This window comes from Chionomys nivalis, chromosome 3 (assembly GCF_950005125.1).
Source record: "Chionomys nivalis chromosome 3, mChiNiv1.1, whole genome shotgun sequence".
In the NCBI taxonomy this organism is placed as follows: Eukaryota; Metazoa; Chordata; class Mammalia; order Rodentia; family Cricetidae; genus Chionomys; species Chionomys nivalis.
The window spans coordinates 79,722,482-79,737,295 of NC_080088.1; the positions used below are offsets into that span (position 1 = coordinate 79,722,482).

Below are 14,814 nucleotides of genomic sequence, written 5' to 3' on the forward strand. Positions count from 1 at the left end.
TTTCTAGGTTACTTCCTGATGATTGGGGGTATGGTGTGGGACCATAGTCTGCATCGTGTCAATTATATTTTAAATAAATGCTGATTGGTCAGTAGCTAGGCAGGAAGTATAGGTGGGACAACCAGACAGGAAGTAGAGGTGGGTCAATGAGAACAGGCGCATACTGGGAAGAAGGAAGCTCTTTCTGCAGTTCTTACCAGCCAAAGAAGAAGCAAGATGTGACTGCCTTACTGAACAAGGTATTGAGCCATGTGACTCACATATACCAGAATAGTGGGCTAATATAAGTTACAAGAGTTAATAAGAAGCCTGAGCTAATGGGCCAATCAGTTTATAACTAATGTAGACTCTGATTTCTTTGGGACTTAATGCTTGTGGGAACTGGGCAGGACAGAAAACCCCAACAACAGGGGTACTGATAGTCTTATGGGCATCCAGAGAAAATTTAGGATCATGGTCTAGTCCTGAATGGAATATTCTGTAAGACTTGATCATCTCAACCAGCAGCCTTGAAGGTGTTCTGGACGCAGAATTCAGAAAAAACTGCAACAGATGTGCTCTGAAATGTTGGATCATCTGGGCCATCCATTCTCATTGGTGATTTTTCAGGGGTGGGGGTCTTCTTCAATCAAACCTTACTTTTCTTAACCAAGAATGAATCCATAGCCTCTCATTTCCTGTTGAAAGAAAAACAACTCTTTTTCTCCAAGGTAACATATCTTTTGACTGAAATTTGGAAGTTAAGGTATTTTCAAAATATATAGATTGGATTAATCCATCAGCATTTATAATAAAATGTCTTTAGCAGCTGTTGATCAACAGTCAGATTCAAAGACAACACAATAACATATGGTATCCACATTCTCTGTGTATTGCATCTTTATGTGACATTTTAAAACTCTAATTCTTTTATTTTTAATTTTTGTTTTCTTTTTAGACAGGGTTTCTCTGTGTATCTTTGGCTGTCCTGGATTTCACTCTATAGACCAGTTTGACCTCTAACTCACAGAGATCTGCCTGCTTCTACCTCCCAAGTACTGGGATTAAAGTCATGTGGCATCATGCCTGGCTACTCTATTTCATTTTTAGAGGACTTTCTCTATCCTTTTTCTTTTATCTCCCAAGCCTACATATATTTTTAAGCACACTATAAACTGCTTACAGTTTTTTTCTTTACTGTATATCTTTATTTTTTTCTGACCACATGAGTCTTTATTCTACCAAGCGGAATGGCTAGGATTAAAGCATCAACTTTGATGGCAGGGTCTACCCCATTTCTTGGTTTTCTGAGAGTCTAGCTTCATGATGGAGGTACTGGTGGGAGTCACGTTTATTGTCACAACTCTGTGAAGTCACTATGTCCATGCCATCACCAAGAAGCATGCTACTAGCTTCTCATAAACATCATTTAAGTGTTGGGTAGCGGGGCCTCTTAAAAAAGCTGCATGGTTTTTGCTATTAATGCTGAGTCAGGAAGCCTGTCTTAAAGGAGCTGCACCTCTGCTTGCTACCAGCAAAAAGAAGTCACTGGAGAAAAGATGGTTACCAAGAAGTTCCACTTGACTCTGTTCTTGTCTTTCTAGAACTCTTAAAAAAAAGTTTCTCAGGCTTTATAGACAAAAGTTTTTGTCTCACTCAGACACACAACCATTTAGTCCCAAATAAACACACAGACACTTATATTGAATTGAAACTATTTGGTCTATTGCTCAGCTTATTACTAACTGGCTCTTACAACTTAAATTCACTCATAATTCTTATCTATGGTTAGTCACGAGGTTTGGTACCTTTTCTCAGTAAGTCATTCTCATCTGGCTTCCTCTGTGTCTGACTTGCAACTGTCTCTCTGCCTTTTCCCTTTCTAGAACTCTCCTAGGCTGGTCACCACACCTATACTTCCTGCCTGACTATTAGCCAATCACTGTTTTATTAACATTCTGTTTCTGAGGTAGCAGGACTATAGTCATGTCCTCCGTCACTAGCTTGGAATTGACACCTCTTCTCAGAAGGTCTCCATAATTAAAAAGCAAGGGGCAGCATATCCTTAGCTTTTTGTTAGGGCAGCAACAGCCTGTCTGAAAGGGTACCTGACTACTCCAGAAACTAACTATGGCCTGAGATCCTGGCTGTCACACCATGTAGAAATATGGGTCTACAAAATATTTACCCTTATTTGGGAGCAACTCTGGGCTGGGGTCCTGGACAACACAAAAAGGAGAAATTGAGTTGTGTACCAGCTTTATTCTCCCTCTCTGTTTTCTACAATTGCAACAAGAGCAGCTTCCTTAAGTTCTGGTCAGTTCTCACTTCTCACTGGGAGGGACTGTACCTTGCATTTCTTTGAGCTGACTTTTGTCATGTATTTGACTGCAGGAATGAAGAATACTTAAACCATAAACCACCTTCATAGCCCTCCCCTAAATTCATGGAAAGTCCTGCTGGGTCAGATGCTCAGTACCTCCCTCCAGTCTCTTCCGGTCCTGGTTCAGACTTCCCCTTTTCTCTGCAAGTTCAGATTCAGAGAGTGAGGAACCGATGTGTGGAAGATAAAAGCTGATGTAGCTGGCAGTCAAGAACACTGAAGCACAGCAGCAATGATGACCATTTATGTGGAAGCAAACAAGCAGCAGCAGCAGCAGCCAGGATTCCTGGGTGAGGTGGGGAAGGGGCTTGGTAGTTTGGTGGGTCACAGCTTGGATCTCAAAATGTTCACATCTGATCTCCACATGCAGTTACACAAGTGTGCATACATACACACATACATATACATACACTAGTGTGTGTGTGTGTGTATTCATGAACTCTGGAGACAACCCTGGGTCAGGAGCCAAGAAGAGGCAGAAGTCTTTTCTTAAGCTCTTGGATCCTGGAGAATCTGGGTTCTCTGGGTTCCTGGAATCCAAAGGCTCAGGCTTAGAGACTGGACTCTGATCTCCAGAGCACCAGAAAGGTGAAGGCTGGAACCTGAATTGCTGTTCTGTTTTCTGGAGCAGAGGTGATTGGAAGCCTTGTTGTGAAACAGCCCCTCTCCCCCAGGGTGGCTGAGCCATAGAAATGGGCTCCTGATGCTGCATCTGTTCTCCATCGTGCTCCTGACTGGGCTGCTGGTAGCTGTTCTTGTTCAAGGTCAGGCAAGGATGGGATTTACAATTCTGTGGTCTGGGCCACTTACTGTGGCAGAAGTACTGAGCACTGAAGAGGGAAAATGTTGAGAATGGGTCATATTGCAGTCTCCAGGAACTTGCCCACACTGGAGCAGAAGAGCGAGGGTTGGGGAAGGATAGGGAGAAGGGACCTGATTCTTTACTTGTGGTTAAGTCATCTATGTGTCATTTTCTTCTGTTTAAGTGTGATGAAAGGCATTCTACTGTGGAAATTCAGTGCAGGCTGTAACACACAATAGTGTTTTATAGTTTTAGTTTCTGGTTTCTTTTGGTGTAGGTTTCAAGAGCCCCAGCTCCCTAAGGAATGAGAAAATCTACAAACAATTGATGCAGCTGAAGGTTGGAGTGGGTAAGAGACCAGAAATCAGGCCTCCAAGTGTGAACACACTACATTTGAGGCATTGACCCTCTCTAGGCCTCAGTTTCCACTTTGAGGGGACTTGATGTCTCAGTGGGTAAAGTGCTTGCCCACTAAATTGCTGAGTTTGAGGCACAGAATCTATGTTTTGAATAAGAAGGCATGGGGATGCATGCTTCATTTTCAAGCACTGGGGAAATGGAGACTGGTGGATTCCCTCAGACTCACTGGCCAGCCAGCTTAGGGCACTTATACACCTTTACACACACACATGCAAGTATCAATGCAATAAGCAAACAAATTAATAAGAATACAGGACAACAGTCAGGGAATGATTTTGTGGTCTCAGGGAATGACACACACAGTAGGTGCTCAGTATTCACAGAGGTCGGACAAATCATCTTCACTCAATGTCTCCAGGGCTGTGCACACAGTAGGCATTCAGAGTTCACACTGCCCATGGGCACAGTAGTCAAGATAGTTACCCGGGCCCTGTTTGGATCTCTTAAGTTCCTACTGTCCCCAGGATGCACTGTCAAGTGAGGGAGGGCCCTGACTCTAGAAGGCTAGAGCAGATGCAGGATCATGGGCACCCAAGTGCGGATACCCCTGATTCACCTCTCCCAATAGACAGACTTTGCCTTCCTTGCCCTTGGGAATGGGAATCCTTCAATGGAAAGTGTTACTTCTTCTCCAAGTCCCAGCGTACCTGGAATGATTCCATCACTGCCTGCCAGGAGGTAGAGGCCCAACTAGTCATCATTGATAATGACGAAGAACAGGTATGCCTGATGGGCTTCCTCATCCCGGGACAGGGCACTGACTGAGTGTGACTGAGTGTGAATGTGATGGTTGGCCAGAACGAGCTTCTGGTTAAGATCTGTCTACTGCACTTGGAAAGGGAGAGAAGAGGTGGGAGTGAGGGTCCCTGTCACCTTCTGAGTGGTCACACCAAGTCTTAACATACTCGAATACATCAGAAAACCTAAACTGTGAGTCATCAGTCATGGCTTCTCTTACTACTGCTGTACACATACATGGACACTTCTTGAGAGCTGACCAGTACTTCTATAGGTGTTCAAAGTCCTGGTCTTGGGACTGTGAGATGACCCTGTGGGGGAAAGTCCTTGTTACCAAGCCCAGGGATCTGAATTGAATCTCTGAGACCCACATGATAGAAAGAGAACCAACTACTACAAGTTGTCCTCTGCCTACACACACCTTCACATGCTCACACAGATTCACATGCACACATACATTCACATGCACACACACATCTTCACATGCATACACATCTTCATATACACACACCTTCACATGTATACACATATTCAAATGCACACACATCGTCACATGCACACACACCTTCACATGCACACACACCTTCATATACACACATCTTCACATGCACACACACACCTTCAACTGCACACACACAACTTCATATGCACACACATCTTCACATGCACACACACATTCACATGCACACATACACCTTCATATGCACACACACACACAAACACTGTTTAATATTCTGAAGAGATAATCTCTAGAGAAATGTCCAGAGTCAGACTTTTATAAGTTTGGGAAGCTGGGAGCAAGTTTCCTGTCACATTATTTTAGTTCAGCAAAGCATATGAGATGAAGGGAAGCCAGATGTCAAAAATCAGGATCTGTCAAGTCTCAGCACATGCTGCTTCTTAATTTTCTGTCCCAGGGTGAACTGGTATGAGATCTGGCCCAATCTCTTCCTATCTGTGCCTGTGCACGTGTGTGTGCATGCGTGTGGATATCTGATCACATGTGTGGGTTTGTTGTTGCAGTAGGAAGCTAAGGCTCTGACTGCAAGCAGAACTGTGGGCCGAGATTTTGTGAGGATAAACTTAGAAAATGCTGGCAGAACCCAGTCATGACTTTTCCTCCTCCCCTGCAGAGCTTCCTGCAGCGGATGTCTGAGAAGAGAGGCCATGCATGGATGGGACTGTCAGACATAAAAAAGGAAGGCAAATGGGTATGGATGGATGGTTCACCACTGCAATGGAGGTAATACAGTGTGCTGGGAGTGAAACTATGCTCCAAGAAATTGTTGTGGTTCCTGCCAACTCCTTGGGCTCATAAACATGAGAGTTGGTTTATTAGGATGAATACTGAGACAAGTTCCCACATGATTTTTCAGTTCCACCACCTGGTCTGTGATAGATATTCAAGATTTCTTTCCTAGGGAGGTGTGAATAGCCCCTGTTCACTGGAGGGTACAAACTCAGGTGGGAATCCGATGACCCTCCCCATGCCTCCTTTAAGGGAACGGGAACTGTCCAGCAGCTCACCTGAGATGGGTTTTGCAAGCAGACACACCTGACTCAGTGAAAATGGAGACTGTTTTGTTCAGAGGGTTGTGTTCTGTGGTGATGAGTGATCGAATGCAGGGTACTTGCTCATGGAGAATCTAAAACTACGAGTGTGCTTGCCCTCAGAATGCAGCTCATCATACTTAAAGATCCATGGTGTCATGGAGCTTCACAGGAGTTGCCCCATACCATGGGAGAACATGAAAAGAAAGAGGTGGGAGGATGAAGGTCAAAGTCTTTATATTGATGTTCATAGAAAGAAATGTGGAAGATGTAAACCAGGCTAGTTTGGAGTGTCCGTAGGTGCTGAGATGTCATCATGATCCATTTTCAGTATGAGGCATGCCTAGAGATCATCAAAGAATCACAGATAAGTAGGAGGCACTGGATCCCTGATTTCCTAACTATGCTGTTTAGGCAAGTCTGGGAAAGAGGAACAGCTTATAGCATTGGGTGGTGTGTTACTTACTTCAGTCCCTGTGATAAGGATGGCTTAAGAGGGAAAGGATTTTCCTGGCTCAGAGATCCAGGGGACATATTCATGGTGGGTGTGGCATGGCAGTTGGAGTTGGAGGTGGCTGGTCATATGGCAATGGCAGTCAGGCAGCTGAGAGGAAACAAGTGGTCAGGCTGTAAGAGCTTGAGGCCCATGCCAGTGATCTTCTTCCTTCAGTGCCTGAAGGTTCTACAACCTTCTCAGACAGTGCCAGCTGGGAGCTGGGTGTTCAAACACTGAGCCTGCAGGAGACATTTCACACTCAAATCACAATGGCACCAGCAAATGCTGGCTAGAGTTCTCCTTTGGATATGTCTCCATACCCTAGCCCTCTTGGCATAAAAGACATTATTCATGAAGGAAGAAACTCTTCATAACCATGTGCTGATAAGATGCCAAGTGCATCTTATCCACCAGCAGATATGGAGGAGGAGGAGGTCTGTCATCTGCATAAGGCATTTAAAAGAAATATATTAACGGAAAATCTATGGGATAGTGTGTTCTTGTTGCTGTAACTAAATGCCTGACAAAATCAATATAAGAAATGATTAATTTGGCTCACAGTTTGAGGGTACAGTTCACCATAATGGTGAAGGCATGCATGCAGGAGCTTGAGGAAGCTGGTTCCACAGCATCCAAAGTCAGGAAGCAGAATGGGGAGATATAATGCTAGTTAAAAACAAACAAGTAAAACAAAACCAACTCCAGACTATTTTCTATACCGTGTGTACACACATGTATGGGGCAGGTGCATGGGCACAGTGTGGGGTGGGTACAGGTGCACACATGTAGGGCAGGTACAAATGTATGGGGCAGGTAGTCATGCACATGTGTGGGGTGGGTGCATGTGTATGAGTGTGGGGAGGGGTTGAAGGAAAAAAAGTTTTATTCTGGCACCCGTGGGAATCAATAACTAAAGCTGTATACCAGGCTTAGGACTGGGCAGTGTGACGTGTTCATGGGTTCAGGGATGTAGATGCTGTCCCTCGACTTTGACCCTGAGTAGGGTATATCAGAGCTGAATGTACAGAATCTTGGCGATGCAGATAGTTAAATCTGTGTAATTTGAGTTGGTTGGTTATATTTGAAGAAGAAACCTTCAGTAAAATGACCCTCTTCAAACATAAAAGATCACAAGGATCATGGGCCAAGGTCAAAGGACTTGGGTCCTCATTGACCCAGAACAGGTCACATCTGCTGTAATGCACGTGGGGCAGAAGTGAAAACATCCCATTTCAATGACAGAAACATGTTGAGGGGCGGGAGATGGATGAGTTGATAGATTGCTTGCTCTGTGTTCTGGTTTTGTTTCTGTTGCTCTGATAAAGCACACCAACTAAAAGCAAGTTAGGGGAGAAAATGGTTTAGTTCACCTTTTATAATCTGAGGTTCCAGTCTGTCACTGTGAGAAGTTGAGGCAGTTGGTGACATCACATCCACAGTTGAGATGAAAAAGAGATGAAAGCGTACATGCTCATGTGCATGCTGGATTTCTCCACTCTTACACAGTTCAGGGCCCCCTGCCTAGGTACTGCTGCTGCTCACAGTAGGTTGGGTCTTCCCACATCTCTTTCTTTAATTTTAATTTATTTTTTTAAAACCTTCTTATTTTACATGCCATATCCAGTTCCAATTCCTTTTCCTTCTCTTCCTACCTTCCCCCCATCTGATCTCTCATACCACGCCTCACCCACTTCTCAGAGAGGGTAAGGCTTCCCATGGGGAGTCAACAAAGTCCAGCACATTGCTTTGAGGCAGGACCAAGTCCCTCCCCACTATATCTAGGCTGAGCAAGGTATCCCTCTAGGGAGAATGGGTTCCAAAAAACCAGAACCAGCAGTAGGGATAAATCCTGGTCTCACTACTAGTGACCCCACAGTCTGTCCCAACCTTACAACTGTCACCCAAATTCAGAGGTCCTAGTTTGTTCCCATGCTGGTTTCCTCTGTGTCAGGTTGGAGTTGGAAGGCATCTATTAGCTCAGGTAAGCTGTTTCAGTGGCTATCTCCATCATGGTATTGACCTCTTTGCTTGTATTCTCACTCCTCCCTCCTTTCGATTGGACTTTGGGAGTTCAGTCCAATGCTCCGCTGTGGTTCTTTGCATCTGTTTCCATCAGTTGCTTGATGTGGGTTCTGTGATGACATTTAAGACAGCCATAAATCTGACTACAGAATAAGGCCAGTTCAGGCACCCTCTCCACTATTGCTTAGGGTCTTAGCTGGGGTCATCCTTGTGTATTTCTGGGAATTTCTCTGGTGCCAGGTTTCTTGCTAGTCCCATAATGGTTCCCTCAATCAAAATATATATTTTCTTGTTCTCTTTCTCTGTCCTTCCCCCATTTCGACCCACTCATTGCCTCTAGTTTTCCTCCCCCTCCCCATTCTGTTAGCCAGTGTTTTTTAATAGGTGAATTGAGTCCATTGATCTTAAAAGATATTAATGACCAGTTAATGGAACGGTTAATTCCTGTTACTTTTAGTGGTAGTGTTTGTGTGTTTCCTATCTTTGGGGTTTGCTGGTGTGAGGTTATCTGTTGCCTGTGGGTTTTTTTTGGGGGGGTGCAGTAAACTTCTTGGGTTGGAATTTTTCTTCTAGTACTTTCTGTAAGGCTGTGTTTGTGAATAGGTTTTGATTAAACTTGGTTTTGTCATGGAATATCCTGTTTTCTCCATTGATGGTGATTGAAAGTTTAGCTGGATATAGTAGTCTGGGCTTGTATCCTTGGTATTTTAGTGTCTGTAGTAATCTGTCCAGGACCTTCTGGTTTTCATGGTTTCCATTGAGAAGTTGGGTGTAATTCTAATAGGTCTACTTTATATGTTACTTGACCTTTTTCCTTCGCAGTTCCTAATAGTCTTTCTTTATTATGTGTATTTTGTGTTTGATTATATGATAAGGAGACTTTTTTATGTCCAATATATTTGGTATTCTGCAAGCTTCTTGTACCTTCATAGGCATATTTTTCTCTAGGTTGGGAAAGTTTTCTTCTATGATTTTGTTGAATATGTTTTCTGGGCCTTTGAGCTGGAGTTCTTCTCCTTCTTCTACCCCTATTCTTAGTTTTGGTCTTTTCATGGTGTCCCAGATTTCCTGGATGTTTTGAGTTAAGAATTTGTTGGATTTATCATTTTCTTTGACCAATGAATCTATTTCCTCTATAATATCTTCAACATTTGAGATTCTCTCTTCTCTCTCATATATTCTGTTGGTCATGTTTGTATCTGTAGTTCCTGCTCATTTACCCAGATTTTTCATTTTCAGAAATCTCTTGGTTTGTGTTTTCTTTATTGCCTTTATTACAGTTTTCAAGTCTTGAACTGTTTTCTTCTCCTGTTTGATTGTTTTTTTTTTCTTGATTTTCTTGAGTTTCTTGATTGATTGATTTCTTCCAGTTTTTTTCTCCATTTCTTTAAGGGAATTTTTCATTTCCTCTCTAAGGGACTCTATCATCTTCATAAGATATATTTAAGATAATTTTGTTTTGCTTCTTCTGGGTTAGGATGATCAGGTCTTCCTGTTGTATGTCCACTGGGTTCTGGTGTTACCATGTTGTTCTTTAGGTTGTTAAATGAATTTTTACACTGGTGCCTTTCCAAATTGGTACTGGCAGTGTCTTTGCCAGTTGGCCCAATCCTTGCTGTTGCTGTCTGTGCCTTAGGGAGCCTCTGTGGCTTCTCTTCATCAGTTCTCTTGGTTCACTCTGTGCAGTTTCAGCCTGTGCTTCAGAGTTCCTCTCTTGATCCACTCTATGCAGTTACAGTTTGTGTCTCAGAGTTGCTCTGAAGTTTCAGAGGATGAGTGGGTTTGGGGGCAGATTGGGCCTGGTAGCTTAAAGGGTCCAATCAATGTGGGGAACATTATTGGAGCTGCCTACCTGCAGGAAGCTTGCCTGCTGGTTGGCTAGTGTAGCTGAGGCAGGTGGGGGAGGTGCTGAAAGTTTTGCCGGGTACTGAGGGCCTAGAGGGTGGGGTGGCCAACTGTTTGGCTGATCACTTGTCTCTTGGTCCCTCTCTACAGTTCCTTCTTACATCTCTTAGCATAATTAAGAAAATCCTACACAGACACTGCCATAGACCAAGCCAATACAGACGATCCTAAGGCTGTCTTTGTAGGTGACTCTAAGTTGTGTCAAGTTGACAGTGATAACTGACTATCATACAATACAAGCATGAGGACCTGAGTTCCATCCTCTAAAACCACATAAGAAAGCCAAGTGTTTTGGCATGGGCTTGTCATCTCAGCACTGGAAAGACAGAAACAGTGGATCCCTGATGCTCATTAAACAGACAGTTTAGCTGAATTAGTAAATTCTAGGCCAGTGAGAGACCATGCCTCTAAAATCAAGGTGGAAAGTGATTAAAGATGCCTGGGGTTGACCTATGGCCTCTACATATACAACCATAAATGTGTACATGTTTCTGCACATAAACACACACACACAAAATAAGCACACAAACACAGCTGAGGTGAGGAGGGGGAAACATAGTTGATAAAGAGGAGGTGGGACTAATTCTCATACTTTTATGGGTGTTGGCCAAGGAAATTTATGAAAAAATAGCATTTAATTGGCGTTCATGGCTCCAGGGAGTTAGAGTTCCTGAGCATCATGTCAAGGAGCATGGCAGCAGGAAAGCAGGCATGGTGCTGAAGAAGCAGCCAATACTCTACATCTCAATCCATAAGCACAAGACAGAGAAGGTTAACTAGGAATGTTGTGAATTTTTAAAACCACAAAGCCCACCCCCAATGACACTCCCTCCTCCAACATGGCCACATCTAATCCTTGCCTGACAGTTCCACCTACTGGAGACCAAGCATTCAAATATGTGAGCCGTGGGAGCCATTCTCATTCAAACCTCAATTGGTTTTGCAGTTTCATGAAATATTGGAACAAAGGAGAGCCCAACAATGAAGGAGAAGAAGACTGTGCAGAATTCAAAGTTGATGGCTGGAATGATGCTTCATGTACAGTGGAGAAATACTGGATCTGCAAGAAGTCTGCTATGTCCTGCACCAAAAACTGATGTCTCATCTGTCTGTAGCACCTGTTGCCAAAATGACCCTGTGGGGTGACTGAGCTTAACCTACAAACCCCACAATGTATGCCAGTTCCTTCCTCTGTGAACATAAAGGATTTAATTGTAGTTGTTTTCTCATTTGCAGTCCTGTGTGTGCATGTGTGTGTGCATGCATGCACATGTGTGTGTGTGTATGCATTCACACCAAAGGTCAATCTCAGGTGTCTCCTTGACCTTATCTTGCTTTGTTGAGTAAGGGTCTCATTTTTACCTTATTGGTGCTGGCCAATTTGGCTAGGCTGGCTGACTAGCACATTCTAGGAATCCTTCTATCTCTGCCTTTTCAGAGCTTACATTAGAAGCATATGCCAGCTTTCTAAGTCTTCTAAAATGGGTGGGGGGAGGATAATTCACAGATTGGAGCTTAAGAGACAGTGATGGTAGGGTACTGTGTAGCAGGAAGGCACTGGATATACAGTACCATTGAACTGCTAGGTGTGTGTGTGTGTGTCTTTAAAAAGACTTATGGAAGAAACTGGAGTGGGGCATAAGTAGGGGGTAGGCTGGCCAGTCTAGGTGGCCCATCCATGAAGCCGTGGGTGCCTCTCAGTCTCAATCATACCCTCACAGCTTCCAGATAAAGGTGATAGACAAGGAGGCAGGAACTGTACCCATTAAGTAATAGCACACACAACCCCCTGGAAATCTTGATTCCCTTCCCTGTCTCTGTAAAACTCACCACTTTTTAATCCTCTGCAAATAGAATTCTGTAACACATTTCTTTCTGCAACTAGTTTGTTTTACCCTAAGGTTCACAGTATGGAGTCTGTCATAACTTTTTCCTATTCACTCCCAAATAATATTCCATTGTATGTGTGATGGTTAAGCTTGATTGTCATCTAACCATCTCCAGTCAACTAAGAGACCACCATGTACATGTGTTTGTGTGCGTGGATACTAAAAGTCAGTTTCAGGTGTCTTCTATGGCCTCTACCTTGTAATTTTGAGACAGGGTCTCATTTTTCCCTTGAGACCACCATGAGGCTATGTTTTGGTTGTGAGCCACCATGTGGTTGCTGGGAATTGAACTCAGGACCTTTGGAAGAGCAGGCAATGCTCTTAACCACTGAGCCATCTCTCCAGCCCGAGGCTATGTTTTGGAAGTAAGGGGAGTCTGATTGTTATGGGAGTGGAGAGGTACAGACATGCTCTCTGTTCTGGTCAAGTTCCAGCAATAATAGACTACAACATGGAATTGCAAGCTAAATAAACCCTTTCTCCTCTAAAACAATTTTGTTGGAGTAGTTTATCACAGCAACAGGAAACTTAATTAAGATCCAGCATCTCTCACTGACTCTGGAGTTTGTTATGTAGGCCGCATAAGCTGCATAAGGCTGATCATAAGGTGGCTGCAGCCATCCTCCTATCTCCAGGTCTGGGATCACAAGCATGCACTACCATGCCTAACTTTTTGCATGAGCTCTAAGGATTGAACTTGTCTCCTTATGCTCATATGGCAAACACTTTACCAGCTAGGCAGTATCCCTAGCCTGAGGCTATGGGTCTTTAAAGAATTTATAATGTGTAAGTATTTTCTCCCATCTGTGAGTTTCTCTTTATTCTTTTTTCTGATTTCAAGGAGAATACTGATAACTTTTTTTCAAATAAGAATGAAGCTCACTGATGTGGGAGTCTTCTGTTTTGAGTTGATTTCATTGGTTAGTAAAGAAACTGCCTTGGCCCTTGATAGGACAGAAAATTAGGTAGGCGGAGTAAAGAGAACAGAATGCTGGGAGGAAGTGAGGCAATCGCTATGTCTCTCATCTCTGAGCAAGACGCAATGAAGCTCCGACCCAAGATGGACATAGGCTAGAATCTTCCTGATAAGCTACTGCCTCATGGTACTACACAGATTATTAGAAATGGGTTAGTCGAGGTGTGGGAATTAGCCAAGAAGAGGCTAGATATAATGGGCCAAGCAGTGTTTATATGAATACAGTTTGTGTGTTGTTATTTCTGGGGCTAACCTAACCATGCAGGAGCTGGATGGGATGAAAAGCAGGCCTGCTCACCTCCTCACTATAGCTCACCATGGTTTCTGTGAGGGGGGTTGATACATGTGTGTAGACCTGTGTGTGTGCAAGTGCACATGCCCATGCATGTGCATGTGGAGACCAGCATCCCCCTCTATCATGGCCTGCTTTATTCCTTTGAAACAAGGTCTCCTCTGACTAAACATAGAACACCGCCTTTTCAGCTAGGCTGACAGCCAAGATGTCCAGCAATCCTCCTGTCTCCACTCCCATCCCAGCACTGGTATTAGATGGTCACACCCAGTTTCCTAGTTAATGTCAGCTGTCAGTGGGTTACAAAAAGAGATGGAGGAGATAAAGTTGAGAAAGTATAGGAAGAGTTGTGGGAGAAATAGGAATGTGGATATGATCTAAATATATTGCACATGTGTAAGAAATTACTGAAGAACAAACTGAAGACTGACTGTTTGTTCAGGATATATGTGCATGGAGAAACACAGAATCTCACCTCAGTCAGGGCAATGAGCTTTCCCTCCTTGGCAATAAGTCACTCAGGAGCCTGGACCCCCAATAGGAGGTCATAATGAGAATGGTAGAGTGTGAAGGTCTGGAAATGTGAGTCTAAAGTGGTCCTGTCGCTGCTGTTCCGAGCTTTCGTCCTTTCAGTCCATTTGGAGTGGTCCTTCATCCCACACACTATTCTGGAGACATCCTGCTTAGTTGCCTTTGGGTTTTATCTTTCTCACATTTTTAATAGTGGGAAACAAACCCTCAAAAACTACCCATCCCACCTCCCTTCCACCCACCCCCGCTGCCCCGTATTTCTTTTACACACCCTAAACCCTCTGTCTTACTTACCGATTCCTAACCTTACCCGCCTTTACACTAACAAATGGCGCTGAAATATGGGGCTGACTGGTAACCCCCAAAATGCTGAGAAGTGTCACCAGGTGTACAAGAAAGCATGTGAAGGACCCCGCAAGAAAATTGCACCAGGTTGGAGAGGTAAGTAGTGAGCTCTCAGAAATAAATAGTACATATAATAAAGGAAAGAGAAAGGCAGGACATAAAATTGGGAGTAAAATTGTAAATATTTGTAAATATGATACAAGGAGATAGGATTCAACCATCTTTACAGTTGCTTAGATGTATTTTGATACCTAGAGGAGCTGAAATGAAGTAGAAACAAAGGCAGAGATGTCTAGAGTTTGTAAATAGTATATTCCTATCCTCACGCTGGTGTCATATTTGCAGGTGAAAACCTTGTTTAAAATATCCTATGGGAGACCTTGATTCACTAAGTTAAATTCTTAAAGGGAGTAGGGATCCAAATTCCACTAGACAGTCTACAGAAGCTGTCAGACAGGTACTCACACAGTTAGAGCATGCTATAT

The 14,814-nt window shown here is 43.5% G+C and overlaps 1 protein-coding gene across 1 annotated transcript; it reads left to right on the top strand.

Annotated features, from left to right (window-relative positions):
* Window positions 1-3,065: 3,065 nt before the first annotated feature.
* Window positions 3,066-11,460, top strand: LOC130871337 (CD209 antigen-like protein C). The gene is made up of 5 exons (XM_057764685.1): window positions 3,066-3,126; window positions 3,442-3,513; window positions 4,153-4,304; window positions 5,456-5,565; window positions 11,243-11,460. Exons 1-5 carry the CDS (start codon window positions 3,066-3,068, stop codon window positions 11,391-11,393), a joined length of 546 nt encoding a protein of 181 aa, XP_057620668.1. The 3' UTR covers window positions 11,394-11,460.
* Window positions 11,461-14,814: the final 3,354 nt, after the last annotated feature.